The 26659-nt window shown below is 40.1% G+C and overlaps 1 protein-coding gene across 2 annotated transcripts in view; it reads right to left on the bottom strand.

Moving 5' to 3' along the window:
* The window catches only part of STK17A (serine/threonine kinase 17a), a 36490-nt gene extending 26753 nt beyond the window's left edge, over positions 1–9737 (bottom strand). The window contains exon 1 of one of the 2 annotated variants that reach the window (XM_055590731.1): positions 9363–9737. In XM_055590731.1, the coding sequence (XP_055446706.1) occupies positions 9363–9568 (206 nt within the window). In that variant the 5' untranslated portion in view covers positions 9569–9737. Of the gene's footprint in view, positions 1–6757; positions 6859–9362 lie in introns of those variants that run through there. The other variant, XM_055590732.1, reaches the window with a different exon arrangement.
* Between the last annotated feature and the right edge of the window lie 16922 nt (positions 9738–26659).

A 26659-nucleotide genomic window follows, 5' to 3' on the forward strand; every position in this document is an offset into this window, starting at 1 on the left:
TAGGGTCTTTGCTGGTAAAATGCGTCAACCAAATCTGAAGCAACTGCTCAAAGTGCTTCATGATTATTATTTTGCTGAGGTTGGCCCGATACAAATTAATATGCCTTGTGAAAAAAACTTGACAGGTTTTTCATATTTCATAAATAAAACCTTCTCCTCTTGGATTCTTTCAAGCCAGTGTCTTGATACTATGTTTTGGAAATATACTTTAAAATATTTCAATGCAAGGCTTTAATTTGCTGTTAAATTCTACTTTCTAGGTTTGGGCCCAGCATTCTAGACTACCAATGTAATTTTGAGGACTGATCCTTCCTTCTTTGCTACTGTTAACCACAAATATGATGTTCATCCCCTCTGAATTTTTGTTACCATCAGCAATAAAAATGTTACATGAAAAATCCTTAGGCACAGCCCTACAGCTGATGAATTAGGTGGCAATCTACCTAACAACACCCTAATTCAGAACAAGGCTCTCTGCGCTCAACAGGAATGTGAGATGACACACTTCCTCAGGTCACTAGAAAGATTCAACAATAAATTATGCATCACAGGCTAATGCCTCTTTTTATTTAGCCCCACAAAATCATTAGGCTAATAACATCTCCATTGAGTTTTAAAAGGTTCCTAATGATCTTTGGATTTCTTTAAGGAAGAGAAAAAAAATCATTAATCATTTGATTTTTTTTTATACCTATATTTCTGAAGTTTCAAAAGAGGAAAAAGAGAAAATCTAATTTGTAAAAAACTGACCAACATATAATTGACAACAAACATGCTGCTATTAAATTAAAATGCCTGGGTTGAATTGGCCTCAAAGAACTCCCACAGCAAACACACAGGTATTTACTGTTACCACACCTAACACTCTAGGCAATACAGTCCTGTGTAAAATTATAGTAAAATACTGCTGCTTACATACCTGTCCTGAATGTATCGCTATATTTCCGAAGATGCAACAGATGAATGAATCCCTAACCTATAAACTCTGGGAACCCTTGTTATAAAAAAGCCGTTGCTTAATTCAGAGGCCAGAAGAAACTAGAGGAGACCTCTATACTTAGCCTGGGTCGCCCGCTAGGCATCCATTTCTTTGGGTCCCCATAGTAGTTCGCACACCAGTCACTAATCTTGACACCACCCTTGTTTTTGAGGAAGCATTCAGCTGTAGGCTTACCCTTTCTCTCCCCATATCCTGCGCTATCCTGGGAGCCAGTCAACCTTTCTGTGAAGGGCCAGATAGCAGATACTTTCAGGTTTTGCTGGCCCGCTGATTTATCACTACCATTCAAGTCTGCTGTACAGTCAAAGCAGCTGCAGACAACAGGCCAATGAATAGGCGAGGCAGGGTTTAAAAAAAACAAAACACAACTTTACCAGCACTGAAATGTGAATTTCGCATAGTTTCCATGTCATTAAATGACTCGTCTTTTGACTTTTCAATCATTTAAAAATGTACAGATCATTCTATATAGCTAATGAGCCTCATCAAAACAGGCAGCCAGCAGTGGGTGACCAACTAGTGCCCTAATCCACGCTGAAGAAAACTCTTCCACCGTTCTGATACTGCACGCCACTGAAGCAGACAGCAGGACAGTAGGTCCCAGGACACCAGCCCTGCCTTCATCTCAGGATGACTGGGGCGATGGAGGGGAACCCTTAAAACTACTCAGGGAGTCAGAAGATGAAGCCAGGTTTCGCAGAACTGTTCTTTCTCTAGAGCCACGAGGCAAACAGAAGCGTGAGACTCAGTCTTCAAGGTGCGGGGGTTGAGTGAACACACTAAGAATTAGCCAGTCACGGTTTCCCTAAATTCCACACCCTGCAGTGCTCTGGTATGCCTGCTTTACCACAACTTCATGGTCAAAACTGTGATTGCATCTCAACCCTTTAAGTTATTGAGGCCTCTCCAAAGCATGAAATAAATGATGTTTCTCTGACTCTCGGGGTCGTAGTTATATGCAGGGACTTGAGGCTGATGAGGTTCAAAGGACGTAAGATGTCTGTTTCACGTTTACTTCCTTAGCTGACTTAGCCAAAATTCTTCCTAGATTATCAGGATGTTTCAGTTTCCAGAGCTCATCACGCATTTCACAAACATCTATAGTTCACTATTACACACTAAACTGAAAACTCGGATTTTCATTAATCATTTGGCAGGGAGTGGGGGTGGCAGGGGGAGATATTAGGAATGAGTATGTTTCAAAATAACAATGATAACACACTCCAGGGTAGTCAGACAGGAAGGATAAACAAAGATAACAACAGGAAGAGACATTTGAGTCAGACCCACCAGTCTAAGCTTCTTCGGAACAAGGACTGGGTTTCTACTGATTTCTGTATTACCAGTGCGCAACTGGAAAAGCTTAGGAAGGCTCAGTGAACATAGGTAGGTAGACTTAGGTATGACAGGCTAAGTAGCTGGTGCTTTATTTCTCAAGGTAAGAATGGGCACCTATGAGACTTTTACCTTAGTGAAAGTTTTAAAAAGCTAAAATAAATGTTTTAAAAAGCCAATTCTGAGTGTATTGCCAAGTGTTAACTAGAAACTAGGGAAGCCAAGAAAACAGCTCAAAGTAAGGGGTCTGAACGAAAGTAGCAGCAGCAGAGGCTGGGAAGAGAGGAAGTATTTACAAGGCATTCAAGGTCAAGACAGACTGAGCTTCGGCAGAGATGAGGGCAGAAGGGAAAGGCGGAAGAGGACTTGGAGATCTTTGCCCTGGGTCCTGGGTAACGTGGTACCATCCACTGAGAGGAAAAATCAGAAGAATGGTAACAGATGTGCAGAGGGTGGAGGGAGAGGGGTATGTGTTAGGCTTCAAATGGGAGAAGTTTGAGGTGCCTTTCTCTGTAAAGAGAATTTTATTTACTAATAGATTGATTCCAAATATAACCAGTGTTGGGCTACCACACAGAGATGAACACACATTAAAATACATAAGGCTCGGGCAAAGATAAAAAAGTGGAGGTGCTGATTTGAGTGTATATAGAGGAAGCAAAATAAAAGTGAGTTCCAAGGTTCTAGGTTTGATTCTAGATTACAGTGAAGGGCTTTGTTTCCACGTGTATCCTATTATTTAAGTTCTTCTGACATGTTACAATTTTTTGGCTATGACTGTCTTCCTGGCCCCACTATGAGTTTCAGAGACCTGGCCTCTTCATCTTTGCATCTCCATGTGTAGTGCCTGGCATATGGCAGGTGCTCAAATACAACATCAGATAACACCCTAGATACATACACTGTTCTTGTTATTTTGCTAAACAGAAGTTCTATTTAGCAAACTCAGCCTCATAAGGTCTAATATTTTAGCCACATGGGGCTACTTGCTGTTCTCTTTTTCATTGAATTCTTCTGCACAGTGCTTGTTTCATTGCCAATGGCTGGAGTGTCTTGCATTACTACTGCTACTGAAATTCCATCCATTCTTTCAGGCTCAGCTCAAATGTTGTTTTCCCCACAAGATTTTCCCATGTGGCATGTCACTTTGCCCATAAAAGGAGTAGTGACTGATTTGTTAGATTTGGGAACAATTTCCAGAGCCTACCAAAGAGCCTTGTGTGCTCAACATGCCAAGTCCAATATTTGCTTAATAGCACTGGGGTACAGCCTTAGGTGCAAAGAGGTTCTGTTCAAGAATGACCTAGATCAGATCTGTCTTCCTTACCTCTGAAAGAACAAAAACTAAACCATCTGTTGATCCTAAGTGTAAAAATCAGCAAGTCCATCAGATAAGTCAGCATGAGAGACAAGAACAGGTAGAGCCAAAAGCCAGACTTGGTTTGAAATTTGGGCAATTTGTTCAACTTTTTTGAGTCTTAAGATTCCTCACCTACAAAATGAGGTTGATGGCACTAACCCTGCAGGGTAGTGAAGACAAAAGAAAATGACATTTCCAATGTGTCCATTCAGGAAATGCTCTGCAATCAGTAACAGCAGCTATTTTTATTGTCTGGGGCATTAATTTCAGATCTATGATAATTTATAAAAAAAAATCACACAGAACTGAAGAGTTTTGGAGGCAACTTAATTTGAACTCTCTATTTGATGCATAAATTTACTATACAAATTGAGTTCCTCCTTCCTTTCCTGAACAGGCAAACCAATGATTATAGCTACCTAACTTTCTAATGCATTTGGTTCAATAATCGGATTTTATAAAATTTTGTTAGGTTTGTAAAGTGGCGGAAATTCACTAAATCTTTAAGTTTACATATTTTTAAACTTTGATTTTATATTGGAAGGTTTATATATTTAAATTTTTACTTTTAACATAAGCTCCAACTTTTCAAAATTAAAAGTTGACCTAAGGAAGCACATGCCTTAGAGCAGGAGCCATACTTCCTAGCAATGTCTGATGCTGAACCGCAAACACGGCTAGTTGTCTTTATCCATCCAAAAATATCAGATTACCCGAAACTGTAAATATCTTTCAAACTGATGATAAACTGCCAAGAAATCTTAATAGTTTTCCTAAAACAAGGCACAATTTTTACATGGATAGTATTATTTAACAAGGATCTTTATTTCTAAAGAAATTATGACTTACAATTTATGACCATATGCTCAAGTAGTTGTAAGGTCCTCAACCTGAAGCCATTACCTACAGACATGAATCTAGGTAAAGGAGATCCACCTTCTAAAACACCTCCACCTGGGCACCCTCTTCAGTTTGTACATCCTCTTATTTTCTGGTAAAAATCCTTCCTTGTTCCCATTACTCCCAACCGCTTTGAGGAGAATGAGATAGGATGTCCCTACCCACCATGAGGCCCAGCTGCGACAGGCTGGGATCTGGGACCCTTCACCTGAGTGCCTGCACCTGTACAAACATCTCCCTAAGCAACAGAATACAAAGGAACTATAAGGGGCTCAAAAATAACTTCATGCATGCGCAGGTGGGGTCAATTATGAACAAAAAGCTAGAAAAAGGCCACAAACTGACAGCCATTTCTGAGGTGCCGGGAGAAAAAGCAGGCGCCTGCACACCAAGGGGGTGGGCGGACCACTGAAGCCCCCCTCCAGCCAAACCCACCCATCGGGCCCTAACCTTACCCCACCCAAGGGACCAGCTTGCCCCCTTCCCCTCCCACCCAGGAGCATGAGCAAGGGCATCTGGTTCTTGTTTTCACTCTTGTGCGCTACATACAGCCCAAGTCCCAGAAAAGGCTCTCCCAGAATTCTCATCTGGCCTCTTATCAATTTCTATTGATTAAAGAGTCCAGGGACCCAGGTGGGTAACACAACCGGGGAGGGAACCACATGACACTGAAGCTTGGCAGTGTTTGCTCCAATTTGGAACCCATTAACATGTCCTCTTAAAAAAACGATGGCAAATTGCTTTAGCCACAAGATAGACTACAGCTTTTTTTTTTTTGAGAAACATCTGCGGCATAATGGAAGTGACTGCAAGGAGTCCCAGCTCAGCTGTCTCTCATATGACTCAATCTACTGGTATCTTGATTTTCTCATCTGAAAAACAGGACTTCCCAAATCTGCTTGTGATAACAAGTAAATGAGATAATGTATGTGAAAGCCCCTATAAAATTGTAAAGCCCCCATGTATGAAGTACCCATTTCAACAGAGAACTTGGATTTTGTACCTTTTCTGCTCACAGGGAAATTCAACCATCAGTATATAATAGTATAAAAAACAAGATATTCTTTTGGCTTTAAAAATATCTTTTTTCTTAAGATGAAATTTATGAATATATAAAAAAATGTTGAAGACTAGGCAAATCATTTGATGTGAAATTAGTATAATTTAAAATTTCTAGAAACATTTTTTTGTTCCTACACTATCAATAAAAGCTCCATGGACGTCAACTCTTTGAAAAAATTCTTGGAACCCAAGGTCATGTCTCCTGTACCTTGAATCGTTACTGTGGTTTACATTGGCACATGTCCTGACTCAAAAGAAAGGTAACAAGCCTCAGGAATAACAAGTCAAGTTTCAAGCAATAAAAGAAAATTTTACATCATATATTTACCCACATTTAGGCTGCTATGGACTCTGCTGGAGACATGAAAGAATGTGGTATTTCTTAAAATAATCAACATTACATCCTCTCATTAGTAGGGAATCAATACTGATCATTTAAAATGTCTTCTCCAAACAACCATTTCACTGAAAGCTTTATATTTCTATAAAATCATGGGAATGCCTGCAAAAACTTGATTTCTTTGAACAGTTGCTCTTCACACCTCAACATTTTCACTAAATGAAAGGCCAGAGAACAAAATGAATAGACCTTTGTTTTTCATACCACATCATTCAAGTATAACACGAGTAATTTTAAAGTTCTACATCAGCATGAGATCAATTACCTTATATGAGAAATGCAACCAGAGTGAACACCTAGGAAAAGAGGCTACTTTTCTTACAACTGAAAGAATTACACAAAAACACACTTCATTCTGTCAAAACTACAACATTCAGGCAAAATCGATAAACCTTAAACAGCAACTGCTTCTAATACAAAACAGAACTTTCACTTCCTGGGACGTCCAAACAGTTCCCTGGGCTTTTGCAATGAGGTTCTCTACTTCTGCAACAGATAGAAACACATTTGGAAGTTGTGCAGGTTTTCCTGTTTTTGCATTTTGGTTACATGTAAAATACCATTCACTTAGCTACCCAACGCATTACAGTTTCTGAGTGCATGCCCTAAGTCAAGCACAGCTTTTATGCTACAGATATGCTGTTAATTTATTTAATTCTCTCAACAACTCTGTGAGGTAATCAGAGATTAGGTAACTCACTCAAGTATATATAAAGTGAAGTAGCTCAGTCGTGTCCGACTCTTTGTGACCCCATGGACTACAGCCCACCAGGCTCCTCCATCCATAGAATATTCTAGGCAAGAATACTGGAGTGGGTTGCCATTTTCTTCTCCAGGGGATCTTCCTGACACAGGGATAGAACCCAGGTCTCCCTCATTGCGGGTAAAGGCTTTACCGTCTGAGCTACCAGGGAATCCAGTAAGTAAAGAGCCAAGACTCCATGACAGATTGACTGACTCCTAAGTCCATGTTCTTAACCACTGCGTTATACTTCTCCATGAAGAAAAGGGAACCAAAAAGAAACAAATACATTCATTTTCTTTTTCAGTTTTAGGCTCTTGTATCAAGTACCTATCTAATTTTATTGTTCTGTGCTTCAGCAGTTATTGCTTATGTAAAGAAATTCATATAAGATATGTAAAAGATGTCATGCTGCTGCTAAGTCGCTTCAGTTGTGTCCGACTGTGTGCGACCCCATAGACGTCAGCCCACAAGGCTCCCCCGTCCCTGGGATTCTCCAGGCAAGAACACTGGAGTGGGTTGCCATTTCCTTCTCCAATGCATGAAAGTGAAAAGTGAAAGTAAAGTCACTCAGTCGTGTCTGACTCTTTGCGACCCCATGGACTGCAGCCCACCAGGCTCCTCCGCCCATGGGATTTTCTAGGCAAGAGTACTGGAGTGGCTTCAAGCAAAGGAACACAACTTAATAGACAAACTAATTTTATAATAGAGATTAAAATGAAAGTTGATTTAACCTCCTTGGTTCCCGGAGGGATTGTCACAACACCTGGTAGGGAGCAAATCAATTGTTTTACGATTAAGTCATCTATTACGAGTCTACAAGACAGTGCTTGCCACCTGAAGATTTTCAGTTGTGTAATGTGTTTTCCCTTCTGCGGAATGAAGCCAGCCAACCAAACAATGGAGAGTCCTGGTTTTCCTTCCTCAAGAAATCAGTTACTTCAGAATGTCTGGAATTTTCACCAATTAGAATACCTAGATGAGTCAGTAGCTGTCGTCTTTTGTCATAAAGTGCACACAGATCCAGTTAATTAGTGCCTAGCAGAGTGAAGTAAAGCTTGGCCCTGGAAGACGTTTTTCCTTTTCCCATGTGGAATAAATAAGACACTTTTAAGGTCAGTTTCTTTGCCAAAAAACGATTTCTAAAGGTTACCTTAATATTTGTAAGGCGGCTTGTTTTTAACGTTGTAATCACTGTTATAAGACCTTTTTCCAAGACCCTCAAATGAAGGCTGTGGTAACTGTCAGGCCCATTCCCCATTACAACATGGTGAGATTTTGCAACCTTGATAAATGTCTGCAACAGCTGCTAACACTTATCAAATGCTGTGTGCCAGGACCAGTGGTTTGACCTGTACAGCCCCTGCACCTTCCGGACACCCCCATGAGGGAGGTACTGTCACTACACTGACTGATTTTATGGGTGGGAAACGTGAGGCTGGGGAGACTAAGTCACCGTCCAAAGGCGCACAGAGCAAGCAGAGTGGGGATCTGCGCTCGGGTCTGACCCCAAAGCCAGTGCTTCTGACAATTTCTTCAGAAATTGTCTTTCTTCTCTGTTCTTAGAGAAAAAGTCGGTCCCCAAACCTCTACTGTTCCCTCGTCGGTCAGCAGTAAAAAAAAAAAAAAAAAAAAAAAAAAAGCAAGCAAGCAAGAAAAATCCGCCTGCACGGAGATGCTGGTTCAATCCCTGGTCGGGAAGATCCCCTGCAGAAGGAAATGGCAATACCCTACTCCAGTTTTCTTGCCTGGGAAATCTCATGGACAAGAGGAACCTGGTGGGCTACAGTCCATGGGGTCGCAAAAGAGTCGGACATAACTTTACGACTAAACAACAAAACCTATCACTCTGTGACCCCTCTTCAACATACAAGACGTAGAGTATCCAAACAGCCTTCACCTTTTGCGATTTTAAAAACAGACCAAATTCTAAGCACTCCCTACCCCTACAAAACAACGAGATGGGGAAGAAAAGCAAGGGCTGTATCACGGCGTAGAGTCAGACAAGGGCCCCGAGTCCACAAGTGAAACCGATCTGAACTTAAAAAAGCACACGGACCTAAATATTTCAGAACGCAAACAGCACAAACCCAAAAAATCGCAACTGAAGTCAGCAGAAAGCGGCTGACGGAAACTGGCCCAGGGCTGGTGCGAAAGAAGCTGTCACGCTCGGGGTTCTGCGCTCGTCTGTCACAGCCACAGAGGGAGAAGCAGGAACCCACAGGCAAAACCAAAGCTGACTCCACACCTGTGCTGACTTCAGACTCGCTGCCGCGGGGAAAGGTTCGCAGCGTGGTTCCCACGCCGCCTCGTTAAGTTACCGCACAAGGGACCACAGAGGCTGAGACGCCCGCAGCAAACAGAGGGAGGGGTCAAGGTTCTGGGGGGAGCCTTTCTCAAGGCCGCTACCACGGCTTTGGGGGACGCCGCGCGTGGACTCGTGGCCAGGGGCCCCGCCGCCCTAATCGCCGCCCGCACCCACGTCTGTACCCGGTCCCGGCGCGCTATCTGCCCCCACGCCGCCAGCTTCCCGCACTTATCTGCGCGCGCCCGCCAGCCTCACCTGCCCAACTCCCGGCCGGGGGTCAGGGTGTAGGCGTCCTGAAAGGGCTCGGTGCGCACGGCGGTGCGGATCTCCGTCAGCAGCCCGCGGGCCTGGGTCGGGGGCGGCGGCCGGCGCGGCGTGCTCAGACCCCGGCCAGCCCGACCCGAGCCGGAGGCGGCAGCCGGAGAAGAGCCGCCGCTGCCCGGCTTCTCGAGAGGAATCATGGCGCTCGGGCGTGCTTTTCTTGCCTGCCACACGACTCGCTCGGAGCTCCCGGCGGCTAACGGCCCCGCCTCCAGCTGCCTCGAGCCGGCGCGAGGATGCCACCAGCTCTGCCCGGAGCTGCGCACAGACTGCGGCCGGCTGCCTCCAGGCCGCCTGGCCCCGCCCCACGTTCGGCCCCGCCTCTCCCCTGCCCCTCTCTGAGCTCCCGTGGGTTCCTGAGCGCCGCGTGCCTCGCGCGCGCCCTCTGCAGCTGAGGGGGAGAAGGTGCAGCCTGGCGGGGGGCCCGGCAGCCCGCCCCGGCAATCTGCAGGCGACCCACAGCACCACCCTTCTGACTGGAGGACCGGCTGCGTCAGCCAGTTACGCACCTGCTGAGCATCTGAGTGTTGCAAATCTGAGCCCTACATTAATGAAAATGCGTAGGAGCTACCAGCCAGAGCTTCACGATCCCTTCCCTTGGGCTGGTCAGGAGAGGTGATGAGACTCAGATCAGGGCTGCTGTACAGCACGTGGAAGTTGCCTGGGGCATCTGGTGCCTTCCCACACTGAGAGGAGGACGTGAAGGCAAGAGATGGATAAATATTTTTAAGCCCGCATACCAGCCCTACAGTCTTCTCTATATTTAACTTTCAAGGTGCTCTCATCCGGTCTTGTGGTTTTAATTACATCCGTATGCTCATGACTACAAAATTTTTATCTCCAGCTTCCAACCATTCTCTGAACTTCAAACTCATACATTGAAGTATACACTTGGCATCACCAATTGGATGCCAGATTAGCATCTCAGATTTAACGAGCAGAACTCATCTCCTGATCATCCTTCATAAATGCAGCCCCAGCAAGTTTCCCCACCTCAGTAAATGGCATTTCCATCCTTCCAGTTCAGTTCAGTCGCTCAGTCATGTCCAGCTCTTTGCGACCCCATGAATTGCAGCACGCCAGGCCTCCCTGTCCATCACCAACTCCTGGAGTTCACTCAGACTCACGTCCATCGAGTCGGTGATGCCATCCAGCCATCTCCTCTGTCGTCCCCTTCTCCTCCTGCCCCCAATCCCTCCCAGCATCAGTCTTTTCCAATGAGTCAACTCTTCGCATGAGGTGGCCGAAGTACTGGAGTTTCAGCTTTAGCATCAGTCCTTCCAAAGAACACCCAGGACTGGTCTCCTTTAGGATGGACTGGTTGGATCTCCTTGCAGTCCAAGGGACTCTCAAGAGTCTTCTCCAACACCACAGTTCAAAAGCATCAATTCTTCAGCGCTCAGCTTTCTTCACAGTCCAACTCTCACATCCATACACGACTATTGGAAAAACCATAGCCTTGACTAGATGGACCTTTGTTGGCAAAGTAAGTGGTTCAAGCCAAAAACCTTGGGGTCAACATTGACTCCTCTCTTTCTCTCATACTCCTCATCCATTTTATAAGTAAATCCTCTTGGCTTTACCTTCAAAACATATCCAGAATCTGATCACTCCTCTCTATTTCCACATGACCACAACTACCATTCTCCCTTGTCTGGATTATTGTGATAGCTCCCTAACTAGGCTATCTGCTACCATCCCTCTTCCTCCTCAATTCCACATCTCTTATTTTTGAGGCAACCAGAGTGATCTTTTAAAAAATCTAAATTAGATCATGTAATTACTCAGAGTTTTGCTTCTGGCAATGATGAGTTAGTCTATGTGTGATCAATACTCTCACTGACAAAGTTGGGAAAAATTTTTAAATCAGATAGTCCTCTACTTGAAACATCAGAGAGTTTCAAAAGCAGCAAGAACTTGAACCACTGAGATCCTGGCAAGAAGGGTGGCCCAGAATGGCACCCCTCTCCCATGAAGCATTTGATAATTCCAAAGCAATGACTGGAAGGGTGAGAAAATAAGCAGGGCTTTAGGCATCTCATCAGGCTGGAGAGACAAAAAACTGGAGTTTAGGGATCTGCTAAGAAGGAGGAGCTGGTAGACACTCTAGACTTGTAGTTGGCACCCCAAAGTGCTACCTCTTAGGAGAACTGGTAAAGGGAAATAGACAAGCTCTCTCAAGGACTGAAGAACAGCTTTAAAACGCAATAGAAAATCCCCTCTGGAGGAAAACACCATCACCCAAGGTCAACATTATCTCTACAATATTTATACACAATGTTGGGCACTTAATTTAAAAGGGGGGCACACAAGAAGAATTATCTTAGAAACTGAGAGAAAAAGAAAATAGAAAAAGCAATAAACAAGAAGATGCAGATATGAATTTTAAAGACATATTTTAAATAATTGTGTTTAATATCTTCAAGAAATTAAATGACAAGATAGAGAATTTCAGCACAGAACTGAGAAATCCAAAGAATAAAATGGGCTTTTTAGAACTGGGGGAAAACCCCACGAACTAAAACTACGGCTGAATAGATGGGTTTAATAACAGATTTTATGAAGCTTAAGAAAGAGTTAGTGGACCTGATTAGGGATCTTAATAGATAAAAAAAATATGCAAAATGAAACGTGAGAGATAGGAAATAATGTTCAGAAAAGAGACTAAAGTACATAAGGTACTATGTGTTAAGATGTTCTAACATATGTATAACTGAAGTATCAGAAAGAGAGGGAAGAGAAAAAAGAAGCAATATTTTAAAATATAGTGGCCAGGAATTCTTCAAACCTAATGAAAGACAACAACTCATAGAATCAAGAAACTTTATAAATATCAAGCAGTGTTTCAAGAAAAGAAAATCATACTAAGCAGATCATAGTCAACTACTAAGAATTGAAGACAAAAATCTTGAAAAAATAGAGAAAGGAAATATATATTATATATATAATATATATATTATATATTATAGAAAGGAGATATATATATCTATAATATATATATTATAGATATATATTATCTGCAAAAGAGCAACAGTAAGATCAAGAGCTTATTCTCAAACAATGGAGAATAACTATCTTCAGATATCTTCAAAATGCTTAAAGAAATTAGCTGCCAATATAGATTATATACTATCCAGTAAAAATGTTCTTCAAAATTGAAAGTAAAATACAGCCATTTTTATAACAAACACTAAGATCATCAGCTGACCTACATTAAAGGAAATTTGAAAAAAGGAGTTCTTTACGTAGCTAGAAAAATAATCCCAGATAAAATTGTGAGAATGTCTGTAGGGATGCAGATGAATAAAGGGATTAATATGTGGCTAGATATAAATAGGAACTGTATATAACAATAAAAATGATGTCTTCTAAATTTAAATATTTATAGATATAGAATTAAAATATATACGATAATAGCACAAAAGAAGAGATGGAATGAAAATATGCTAAAGTTCTAGCATTGAGTGGGAATTCATGAAAGTACCTGGCTTTACTAAATCAAGAATTAATATTATAATCTCTAGATTAGCAATGAAAATAATAGAAAAAGAATGAAAAACAAATTCATTGCGGGGAGGGAATGGGATAATAAAAAAACTCAAAAGAAGTAAGAACAGAAAGCAAAGGATCATAAAGTAAGAAAAGACAAATAGAAAACACGTAGTAAGATGATATGTTTAAGCAAACTGAAGTTGTTTTTTTAAAACTGCAGTTACTGCAAACTTGAATGGAATTTGATATACCCTAGATTAAAAGACAAATGTTGTAGACAGGATATAGTTGTTTGTGCTTCAATAAGACACCTTAACTAGGAAGTTACAGAAAGGTTGAAATTAAAAGGATAGAAAGATTTATGCCATATAAATAGGAGCTAATAGAAAGTTGGTGTAGTTATGCATATATTAGATAAAGTAGTTTTTAAGGCAAGAGGCATTACTAGAGATAAAGGGTAACATTTCTTAATGATGAAAGGATCAATCTGTGAGTAAGTTATAAAAATTCTAAATTTGTATGGTCTTAAAAATATAGCATTGACATATACAAAGCAAAATGACAGAACTAAAAGGAGAAATAAATATAATCAGAACCTGAGATTTTTAGCACACTCTATGTGATAGGACAAGCACATAAAAAACAAAGAAACATTTTTAGCAGTTTGAACAACACAATGAACAAACAACATAATTGATGTAAATAAAACACTGCAGGCTATACATCCTTTTGGTGCAAGAACATTTATTATGTACTGGATCATGAAGCACATTTCAACAATTTCGAAGAACTGAAGTTCTACAGAATACTATGTTCTGTGACCATAGTGGAATTAAGCAAGAAACCAAACATCACCTATTGGTTTGGCATACAACTAAGACCACAACTGAAAGCTCTATAAAATCGCAAATGCTTGGAAACCTCATTTATGGTGATAGAAATCAGAAGAGGGGTTGATTTCAGGGTGGAAGAGATTGAAAAGAAGCAAAACAAGATTTGCTGGGCTGATGAAATAACCTAGTTTTACTCTGGCTTGCATGGATATATGCATTATTTAAATTACCCTTTATTTTTTATAAAAACTTCTGTTTTACAGAAATTTTCAAACCGATGGAAGAACATGGCCTCAAAAATATTAAACAAAATTAATTTAAGCAATATATGAAAATATACATCATATCAGAGTAGATTTTATCCCAGGACAATTCAGGGTGCTTCACTCCATGTTCAGATTAGAGGAGGAAAGAAATTCTATTAACTTAATAAATACTGGAAAATATTTTATAACATTCAATACCCATTCATGGTTAGTTATTTTTTTAATTGAGCAACCTCAAATAAAAAAGAATACCCTAAAGTTAATAAGACATGTCTCAAAACGTGCAGGAGCACTGTAATTGAGGTCAGGGGCACGCTGATGACACCTGCTCTTGTGACTCCTACTCAACGTTGCAGGAAGACCAGACTGGTTCTTGTTGGAAAGGAAGCCTGAAGATGGTCCAAAGGAAAAGGTAACATTGTTGAATATACACAGTTCAAGGGCATTTCTAGACCACCCAGAAGAAGCAACTGGAAAATACGAAAATTAGAAAAAGGTGATTATAAAAATAAATACCAGCTTTCATAAATAAAAACAATATAAGGAATGAGGACATAGGGAATTTTCTACTTGCAATAGAAGGAAAAATAAAACATGCAGAAACAACCCTAACAAAAAAGCATAAAGCATACATTTTACTTTATAGCTATATAGAACATAATTATTCTACGACACATAAAAGAAGACAAATAGAAACACATAGCATGTTTTTCAATGAAGAGTTTTGATTCTGTAATTCTTTGTTAATCAATCAACATATTTCACAAAATTCTAATAAATCACCAAATGATTTATTTTGGAATTTATTAAAATTATCCTAAAGTTTATCATGAAGAATTTTCAAATGTGAATAGCTAGGAAAATTTTGGAAAAGAAGATTTGTAAGATGAGAATGGTTCTAATAGACACTAAAATATATTATGAAATAAGACATCTCAGTATAATAGATGCATAGTTTTGAGTTATTCTATATACAAAAATGAAACAGGTCCAAAAATATAAATCATTAATTAAATTGATTATAAAATAAATTACTTAAATATAAAAGGACTACAATCTGGAAATAAATTGTATATAATGATTAACTGATTTCTATAGGAGAAATAATTTCTAAAGCCATGGGAAAAAACCTCAAAGGAAACTATTTGACTACCTAAAAATTCAAATTCTTGCATATATTTTAAAAATTATATACAAAACAAAAAGGCAGACAAATTGGGAAAAGTTTTACTGGCAAAAAAAATGGAACCCCACTAATCAATTTATATTTCTTTGATTTCTAGCAAATTTGAACATTTCATATGAGTTTATTAAATTTATCCACTTAAATAAAAATTACACCCTAGTATATAAAGAACATATAAACCAATAAGCAGTATGGCAACACTATGTTAGAAAGAGATCCAAGAAAATAAAATGTAATTTTTAAAGGGATAAATACAGCAAACTCATATGAAATGTTCAAATTTGCTAGAAATCAAAGAAATATAAATTAACAATTGGGGCTCAATTTTTGCCAGTAAATTAGCAAAACATTTTAACATAATTGGACATGGAACAACAGACTGGTTCCAAATAGGAAAAGGAGTACGTCAAGGCTGTATATTGTCACCCTGCTTATTTAACTTCTATGCAGAGTACATCATGAGAAATGCTGGGCTGGAAGAAGCACAAGCTGGAATCAAGATTGCCTGGAGAAATATCAGTAACCTCAGATATGCAGATGACACCACCCTTATGGCAGAAAGTGAAGAGGAACTAAAAAGCCTCTTGATGAAAGTGAAAGTGGAGAGTGAAAAAGTTGGCTTAAAGCTCAACATTCAGAAAACGAAGATCATGGCATCTGGTCTCATTACTTCATGGGAAATAGATGGGGAAACAGTGGAAACAGTGTCAGACTTTATTTTTCTGGGCTCCAAACTCACTGCAGATGGTGACTGTAGCCATGAAATTAAAAGACGCTTACTCCTTGGAAGGAAAGTTATGACCAACCTAGACAGCATATTCAAAAGCAGAGACATTACTTTGCCAACAAAGGTCCATCTAGTCAAGGCTATGGTTTTTCCTGTGGTCATGTATGGATGTGAGAGTTGGACTGTGAAGAAAGCTGAGCGCCGAAGAATTGATGCTTTTGAACTGTGGTGTTGAAGAAGACTCTTGAGGGTCCCTTGAACTGCAGGGAGATCCAACCAGTCCATCCTAATGGAGATCAGTCCTGGGTGTTCATTGGAAGGACTGATGCTAAAGCTGAAACTTCAATACTTTGGCCACCTCATGCGAAGAGTTGACTCATTGGAAAAGACCCTGATACTGGGAAAGATTGAAAGCGGGAGGAGAAGGGGAAGACAGAGGATAAGATGGTTGAATGGCATCACCGACTTGGACCTGAGTTTAAGCAAGCTCCGGGCGTTGATGATAGACAGGGAAGCCTGACGTGCTACAGTCCATGGGGTCGAAAAGAGTCAGACACAACTGAGTGACTGAACTGAACTGAATAATACCGCACTATTGTCTTGCAGGTCAGTTCAGTTCAGTCACTCAGTCGTGTCCAACTCTTTGCAACCCTATGGACTGCCGCACGCCAGGCTTCCCTGTCCATCACCAACGCCTGGAGCTTGGTCAAACTCATGTCCATCGAGTTGGTGATGCCATCCAGCCATCTCATCCTCTGTCGTCCCCTTCTCCTCCTTGCAATGGCAATTCATTAATTATTTCCTACAGGGAGACATTCAGAGTGTTGCATATTCAGTTCAACCACATTTATTTACCAGTATTTATGGAGGTCCACTTTACACATACTGCTGCTGCTGCTAAGTCACTTCAGTCGTGTCTGACTCTGTGTGACCCCAGAGATGGCAGCCCACCAGGCTCCCCCGTCCCTGAGATTTTCCAGGCAAGAACACTGGAGTGGGTTGCCATTTCCTTCTCCAATGCATGAAAGTGAAAAGTGAAAGTCAAGTCGCTCAGTCGTGTCCGACTCTTAGCGACCCCATGGACTGCAGCCCACCAGGCTCCTCTGTCCATGGGATTTTCCAGGCAAGAGTACTGGAGTGGGGTGCCATTGCCTTCTCTGTACACATACTGAGATACAGAAATAAATGATCTCTGTCCTCTCTAGGAAAATAGAAAATTATACACTTAGAATGCAAATCAATATAGCTGTCTTGCAATGACAGCTATAAAAAAAGAATGATTCAAAATTTTTTCTATTATATAGTATGTATTTTAAATTGCATTGAAAACAGGTGATGTTATTACACTCAAATAGTGATTCTTTATGAGTTATCTATCGTTGAGTAATTTTCTTTTATATTTTGTATTTTCTAAATGTCTTTGATTGGTTATATATTGATTCTATACTTGAGTGAAAATTTTTAAGCCTTGTTTTTAAAATAAATATTCCATAGTTGAGCCATCCAGGCATGAAATATAGTTATTTTAAACAGAGTTCATACATACCTGGATGCTCCCTGTCTTTCCATCTACTGATGGGGGATTAAGTCACATTCTCTTTCTTCTACTTCAAATTAAAGCTTGTTGTATGTCTAAACTTTGGTTATTTTTAAAATACTATAGCACTGTCTGGGAAATTACATGTAGGTTATATAGAGCTAAGCTCTTTGAGGATGCATATGCCTTTGAGATCAGCATTTCAAATAAGTAACCTTTGACACCTCCTATCAAAGAAAGATTGACTTGTACTTCTCATATGGGTGCCAAAATTATATAGCATTTCGGTCAAATGTATGACCATTTTTCAGTATTTAGCTGAGGAAGAATCACCTCACAGGATCATCTCTTCTCTTTAGCCTTTCTAAATAAAGTCTACATTTGAGAGAATCACAGTTATTCTGCCAGAGTTATATAAATTATATAAGATAACTTTGGAGAGCAGATAAACTCACACACATTTGAGGATCTGAGAGATTTGAAAGCACATGGATCTGAGAGAACAGAAATGAAGCACAATGTCACAATGTCATTCAACAGCTGTTTGGTCAATGTTGTGGAATCTAATGAAATCATCAGCCAGCGAAATTCCAGCTGAGCTAGTTCAAGTTCTAAAAGATGATGCTGTTAAAGTGCTGTATGCAATATGTCAGCAAATTTGGAAAACTCCGCAGTTTTCTTGTCCACAGAACAGGAAAAGGTCAGTTTTCATTTCAATCCCAAAGAAAGGCAATGCCAAAGAATGTTCAAACTACTGCACAAATTGCACTCATCTCACACACTAGCAAAGTAATGCTCAAAATTCTCCAAGCGAGGCTTCAACAATACGTGAACTGAGAACTTCCAGATGTTCAAGCTGGATTTAGAAAAGGCAGAGGAACCAGAGATCAAACTGCCAACATCCACTGGATCATAGAAAAAGCAAGAGTTCTAGAAAAACATCTACTTCTGCTTTATAGGCTATGACAAAGCCTTTAACTGTGTGGATCACAACAAACTGTGGAAAATTCTTCAAGAGATGGGAATACCAGACCACCTTACCTGCCCCCTGAGAAATCTGTATGCAGGTCAAGAAGCAGCAGTTAGAACTGGACAGGGAATAACCAAATTGGGAAAGGAGTACATCAAGGCTGTATATTGTCACCCTGCTTATTTAACTTATATGCAGAGTACATCATGCAAAATGCCAGGCTGAATGAAGCAGAAGTTGCAATCAAGATTGCAGGGAGAAATATCAATAACCTCAGATATGCATATAACACCACCCTATGGCAGAAAGCCAAGAGGCACTGAAGAGTGTCTTGATGAAAGTGAAAGAGGAGAGTGAAAAAGTTGACTTAAAACTCAACATTCAAAAAATGAAGATCATGGCATCTGGCCCCATCACTTCATGGCAAATAGATGGGGAAACAATGGAAACAGTGACAGACTTTATTTTTGGGGGGCTCCAAAATCACTGTAGATGGTGACTGCAGCCATGAAATTAAAAGACGATTGTTCCTTGGAAGAAAAGTTATGACCAGCCTAGACAGCATATTCAAAAGCAGAGACATTACTTTGCCAACAAAGGTCCATCTAGTCAAAGCTATGGTTTTCCCAGTAGTCATGTAGAGATGTAAGAGTTGGACTATAAAGAAAGCTGAGCACCGAAGAATTGATGCTTTTGAACTGTGGTGCTGGAGAAGACTCTTGAGGGTCCCTTGGACTGCAAGGAGATCTAGCCAGTGCATCCTAAAGGAGATCAGTCCTGAGTATTCACTGGAAGGACTAATGCTGAAGCTGAAACTCCAGTACTTTCACCATCTGATGCTACGAACTGACTCCTTAAAAAAGACCCTGATGCTGGGAAAGATTGAAGGTGGGAGGAGAAGGGGACGGCAGAGGATGAGATGGTTGAATGGCATCACTGACTCGATGGACCTGAGTTTGAGCAAGCTCTGGGAGTTGTTGACAGACAGGGAAGCCTGATGTACTGCAGTCCATGGGGTCACAAAGAGGCAGACATGACTGAGCGACTGAACTGAACTGAATTGAACATGCTTTGAATATTGGTAAAGGGGCAAATCAATTCCCAAATGAAAACTTTCTATATGACTTCTGAGGTGTTCATTGATTAATAAAATTAAACACCTTGGAAAATGAAGAAGAACATATGTGTATGTATAACTGAATCAGTTTGTTGTATAGCAGAAATTAACACATTGTAAATCAACTATATTTCAATAAAGTAAAAATAAAATAAATGTCTGAAAAATAAAATAGTTGACCAATTAAAAAGAAAAAAAATTAAACATCTTAATACGTGTAGATAAGGTAATGAAAAGCAAAAGAAATATATTCATGAACTGAATGAAATTGTCTGTAATTCTATGTTTTATAGAGTAAACTCTAAAAGGGACATGTCAGCTCAATACAGAAGATGTGGATCCACTTCAGATTGGTTGAAAATGTAATATAACTGGTATTTTACTGACTGTAATTGAATTTTTGAATTCAATTCAAAAGTTTTGAATTATTATTATTCTGCAAAATACATAATAGATTGATGGAAAGCTTTGAGCAAGAGGCAACAGCATCATCAAAAGAACCTCCCCGTCTCAGGAAGAATCAGCAGCATAGGAGCCGAGATCCTGTCTCCTAACTTCTCCTTTAAACACTCATGAAGAAGATGCCTAGAGGAAATAACCACATGAGCTCTAGAAAATAAAAGGAGAAAAAAAACAATCATATAATGGACTCTAGGATTAGTTTCTACAATTTACAGTTCTGAGGTCTGAGGACACAGGTAGAAAACAAGATTAATTAGATTAATTAGCATGCATACAAAATAATTTCTGATGATCTCCTCCTGGGAAATGAAAGTCAAGGTCAGCCTTTTATAGTCTGCAAAGACTCTGGAAACACAGAAGTAATTGTTGTGAAATGGCCCGACATAGGAATGCTTTCATTCCTAAATTCTGTTTGCTATGCAGATAAGGTTGTTTAGCCAGAAATTATATTTATTAAATCCCTAAGGTATTCTATGGAGAAGGCAGTGGCACCCCACTCCAGTACTCTTGCCTGGAAAATTCCGTGGGTGGAGGAGCCTGGTAGGCTGCAGTCCGTGGGGTCACTAAGAGTTGGGCACGACTGAGTGACTTCACTTTCACGCACTGGGGAAGGAAATAGCAACCCACTCCAGTGTTCTTGCCTAGAGAATCCCAGGGACGGGGGAGCCTGGTGGGCGGCCGTCTATGGGGTCGCACAGAGTCGGGCACGACTGAAGTCACTTAGTAGTAGTAAGGTATTCTAGGCAGTGTTTAAAAAATTTTACCTGTACTTTCTTGAGGCCTCAGAATACATCGTCTTGATCTGTAGATAAAAACATAATCCCAAGAAAAATCCCAATGAATTATCTTGTGGATATTGACAGACTGACAGATTTAAAGTTCATATGGAGATGCATAAGACTGAGAATAGCTAACACAATATTGCAGGAAAGCAACAAAGTCAGAGGACTGACACTACCTGATTTTAAGACTTAAACAGTTAATATAAAGTGACAACAATCAAGATAGTGTGGTATTGGTGATATTAGCAATATGGTGGAGTAGACGGTTCCCAGACCACACTTCCCAGGATCTAGGAGGGAGGCTGTGAGACCTCAGTGCAGCCCAAGACTAAGGAGACTAAAGAAGGCAGGCTGGTGCACACTGGCTGGCCTGGTGACTGTGGCCCCAGCTGTGAAGCAGAAGCAGCCCTGTTCCTCTGTGGACTTGGCTTTAACTTTCACTTATTCACTCTTCATTTGTTCATTTGTCCTATCTTTATATAGTTCTGAGTTCCTGACCTATATTATTTTCCTTTCATCTTAAGTATTTCATTTAACATTTCTTTCAAGGCCGCCTACCAGTGGTAAGTTTCCTGTTTTCTCTGAGAATTTTTTTTCCTCCATTTTTTTCTTTTTCTTTGACCTCACCCTGTGGCATGAGGGATCTCAGTTCCCCAACGAGGGACTGAATCCACACTTCCTGCATTGGAAAGTGGAGTTTTAACCCCTGGACCACCAGAGAAGTCCCCCTCTCACTTTTGAAGGATAATTTGCAGTGTACAGAATTCTAGGTTAGTGGATTTTTTTTTCTCTTAACATTTCAGACATTTCACTCCACTCTCGTAATTTCTGAGAAGTTGGACATAATTACTGTCTTTGTTCCTCTATAGGTAAGGTTTCCTCCCACCCCTCCTAGGCTACTTGCAGGATCTTTTATCTTTGAATTTCTGTAATTTCACAATGATATGCCAAAGCAGTTGTTTTTGTTTTTTGCATTTCCCCTGCTTTGATTCTCTGAACCTCTTGGATCTGTGGTCTGGACTAATATGAAATTGGGGGAAATTTTCAGTCATCACTGTTTCACGTATGTCTTCTGTTGCTTTTCCCCTGTTTCTGGTATTCCCATTATATACACATTATATCTTTTTGAGTTGTCCCAAAGATCTTGGATATTGTTTAGTATTTTTTGGTCTTTGTTCTCTTTGTTTTTCAGTTTTCAGGGTTACTACTGAGAGATCCTCAACTTCAGAGATTCTTTCCTCAGCCATGTCTAGTCTACTAATAAGCCCATTCCTCGTTTCTGTTACATTGTGTTTTATCTTTCTCAGCATTTCTTTCTCATTCTTAGGAATTCTACTCTCTTCTCACATTGCTCATCTGTTCTTGTGTGCTGTCTACTTTATCCATTAGACCCTCAGTATAATAGTCATAGTGTTTTTTAATTCCCATTCTGGTAATTTCAACACCCTTGCTATGTCTGGTTCTAATGCTTGCTTTGTCTTTTCAAATAGTGTTGCTGTTGTTTTCCTCTTGGTAAGCCTAGTAATGCTTTTCTTAATAACAAGAAATGAGGCGCTGTGTAGAAGGAAGTGCTGTAAATGGGCCTTTAGTCACATGATGGTGAGGGGGGAGGGGAAGCACTCTACAGGCCCATGATCAGGTCTCAGTCTTTTACTGAGCCTTTGCCTCTGGACTGTGAACTTCCCAAGTGTTGCTCCATTTTTTTCCTCCCTCCTTAAGTGGGAGAGTATTACCAGAGTGTGCTGGAGTTTGGTATTTCCCTTTTCTGAAGTCAGTTAGGCTCTGGTAATACCCCAGCGGGTTAGGGTCTGTTTGGCTAGTTTCCCCTGTAGGCTGGACTTGTTAAAAAGAACAAAGTGCTCTGGCATGTTTCAAAATGGTTCCTTTTCTCCTCCCCCTGCCAGAAGCTTGAGGGTATTTTTCTCTGATAATTACTGTGGGAACCTGGTTAAACTCCTGGAAGGAAGTCTCACAAGACCCTGGGGACCTCACTATGACTAAATCCTCCTGGAGTTTTTAACTCTCAGACTTGTTCACATTGAGTTTCCTCCTTCAGCACTGGCTCCTGTGGCAATTTCTGAGTCTTTTCTCTGATCAATCACTACTCCTGATATTTGCCCGACTGTCTTTCCAATCTTGGGGCCACAGTTGGCTTCGTGTCTTTCTTTCTCTCATGGATCCAAGAAGTGTTGAATTTTCAGCCTGCCTTTGCTTTTTCTGAGTCATCAGGACGAAGTGATGACTAATAAGCTCCTTACATGAGGAACTGGAAACTGAAAGTCTTATTAATTTTTTACTCCCTGTATGAATTCATTCATTTATTCAAGAAAATATCCAGTGATTAATTAATTAATGAACGGAATGAATTCATTACATTGATATTTAGCCAGAACTGTTTCAGGCTTTGGTGCTATAAGGGTAAGCAAAACAAGTTTTCCTGCAGCTTCCATTCTTATGGAGGAGATACAATAAACAGAGATATAAGGTTGAGAGAAGTATGAAAAAGCATGAAACAAGAAAATGAGATTGGGAGGGATTGGGCACTGTGCTTCAGAAATGTTGAGTATAAAAGTCTCTCTGAGAAGATGATAGATGTGGAGAGACCTAATGGAGAGAGAAAGAGTACATTGCAGACATGAAGGAGGAGAGCATTTCAAGCAGAGCAAATCATGACTGCAAAGGCTCTCAGGTGAAAACGTGTTTGGGTGTGTGGCTGGGAGAGAGAGGTAAGAGGTAAGCAAGGTAGCCAGAAGCATATCATGTAGGCATTTATATACTGATGAGAAACCATTGGAGGGCTTGAACTGGAGGGTGATGTGATTTAACACATATTTTATAAGGCTTATTCTGGCTACAGGGTGGCGAATAGACTGTAGGGTGCTGAATTGGATCCAGAAAGGGGACTATGACAATAATACAAATGGGAAATCACTGTGGGCTGGACTAAGGGAGGTGGCAATGGAACTGGTGAAAAGAAATGGATATTCTTTCCGGGTAGGTCCCGCTGGAAACTGCTGGTGGATTAGATGAAGAGCTTGAGAGAAGGAATCTTTCTGCCGTTTCTCTGAGTCTTGGATCAGGTATGTGGGTAATTCCATCACGAGAGGGACTAATACTTTTGCCAAGGACCAGTGTTCTTGCTGTGGCTTCCAGTTTGTTCTCACGTGTTTCAGTTCATCCCTGTGAGCTTCCTTTTCCTCCCCTGCTGCAGATCTGGCTTCTCTTCCTGATTCAGACCAACCGTTGGCTGTAAAAGCTTCCAGAGATTTATTTACCAGCTCCAAGAGCTGTGTAAGGTCCATCCCTATAATAAAGTCCTTATTCTGTATCACTCAGAGTGACTGCTTCCCTGATTAAAACCTTAACTGATACAGTTGGATCTGTTTATCAGCCCACTGAATAGAGATATTCATGAACCAGTTGGATATAAAATGTAAGAGATATATTAGTGATATCCATGATTTGTGGCTATCTAGTCTTTTTTTTATTCAGTTCAGTTCAGTCTCTCAGTCGTGTCCGACTCTTTGTGACCCCATGAATCGCAGCACGCCAGGCCTCCCTGTCCATCACCAACTCCCGGAGTTCACTCAGACTCACATCCATTGAGTCAGTGATGCCATCCAGCCATCTCATCCTCTGTTGTCCCCTTCTCCTCCTGCCCCCAATCCCTCCCAGCATCAGTATCCTATAATAAATAACTTTTAAAACTATTGTCTTCTAATTGCATTGCATTGTGTTCAAAGAATGTAGGAGTATGACTTCTTTGGCATTCATTGAGTTGTTTGTAGTCTTTATTTAGGAACAGTCTTTTGTACTTGGGAAGAACACATATTTTCTGGATAAAAGATTTTATGGGTATCCACACAATAGGTAGGATATGGATTATCCATAAAATCCTTAAGAACTCTTAAAAATGAAGAGAACAAAATTGCAGGTAAATATTGTTGGGGAGTAAGAAGGTCATTACATATTTGTAAAATAAATAAGCCACCAAGGAGACCCAACCATCATTAACTTATATATGCATGATACACAGACTCAAAATAAATGAAGCTTACTGAATTACAAATTCAAAGAATTTTGATTTATAAATTATTTCTAAAATGGACCAAAACAAATAACAATAATTAACAAATCAAATCACATTTATGTGTGTGTGTGTGTTTCTAGACCAAGGAAACAAACTCTACTTCTTATAACAAAAACAGATTTGAATGACATTGAATAAGCACTTACACGTCAACTTTTTGGGGCTCAGCACTCACAGGGTAGAAGTTCAGAGTTCTTATCTCAACCTAATAGTTTAATCTACAAAATAAAAATCAACTGGGATTTCCCTGGTGGTCCAGCGGCTAAGACTCCTTACTCCCAATGCAGGGGGCCCAGGTTCGACCCCTGATCAGAGAACTAGATCCCACATGCTGCAACTAAGACCCAGCACAACCAAATAAATATTTTTAAAACATTAACTGAGCAATATTTGCTTTTATCATACAATTATGATAAAACTACATTTTATAAACATATGAAGAATATAGATTCACTTAGTTTAGAAGCAATATCTGTCAAATATTGTGAGGTGATACACATTTTCCTACAAGGTAAATGCTTAAAAAAACAAAAAAACAAAAAAACAGAAAAAGGCACAGTATTATTCTTTTCTTACCTGGCTTCTCAAAGTTTATGATTTTCTGTCCTTCATTTATATATTCTATACTTTCTCAGTCTGTCTGAACATTTAGAAGTAATTACTTAACACCTTTTAGATTGCAGTATCATTTCAAGTTCTCCTTGTTTGTTCTATCTGGCTGTGGGGTTCCTCACATTTTTTATATTTTTTTGTTTATGAGCTCATATAAATATGCTGATTTCTTTTCTTGCTTCAGGATTATTATTAATTCGAATTAAACAGTGGCCACCAGGCATAGTGGACTCACTCGAAAGGTTAAACCAAACTTTCAGTACTTGGTTTCAAGTTATCCCAGTAAAGAAAGGATGCCTAATGATCTTTGAATTAGTTGTCTGTTACCATCATAATGATGTACAATAATCATAAAATACCACTGGCATATAATCATGTCTCAGCTGGAGTTTGGCTAGGTGGCTTTCATGATCTTGGCTGAGTTTGCCCAAATACTTGACTGGTTGTTGGTTGTCTAGCCTGGTCTCAGCTGTGCTCCCTGTGTCTCTCATCCTCCTCTTATACCAGGCATACACTCCTCAGGACAGGAGAGCAACAAGAGAGAAAAAGAGAGGTCAAGCTCAATTCTGCAAGTGCTTTATAAGCCTCTGTTTGCAGTAAGCTGGCCAAAACAGGTGGGTTAGAGTTTGGAATGCTTGGCTCCCTGCAGGAGGTGATAGCAGAGTTACAGGTGTAGTAAAGGGTGTGGCTATAAGTGAGGAATTGAGGCCATTTTATGATATCTACTATAATCTTAGAAAAGAGATACTCCCTATTGTACTGAATAAGCTTGAAAGAAGAGAAGCTTTTTTCATGGACAAATATAAAAGTTTGGGTAAAAGTCATGACCCAATTTTTATTACACTTAAAAAGTAATAGGCAGCACAATATTGTAAATCAACTATTCTTCAACACAAAAAAGAAAATAGAAATCACATAACTATAATGGCAAAAAGAAAACTGTAATGTAAACTCCTTGGAATAAAATGAAAAGAAATGCAAGTTCTTGGGCATCCTGGGAGATGCCTAATGAAACAAGTTTTGGTACTCAGAGGTTCTAGACACTTAAAAAAAATTTCTTGGTAGCTATGTTCTCCTAGGTCTTCAAGATGAGAAGGTTTTAAAGCTGATTTACTCACTTCTAGGTCCTTCTCTGTTTACTGTTTCAGTAAAAACAA

Source organism: Bubalus kerabau, chromosome 8 (assembly GCF_029407905.1).
Source record: "Bubalus kerabau isolate K-KA32 ecotype Philippines breed swamp buffalo chromosome 8, PCC_UOA_SB_1v2, whole genome shotgun sequence".
In the NCBI taxonomy this organism is placed as follows: domain Eukaryota; kingdom Metazoa; phylum Chordata; class Mammalia; order Artiodactyla; family Bovidae; genus Bubalus; species Bubalus kerabau.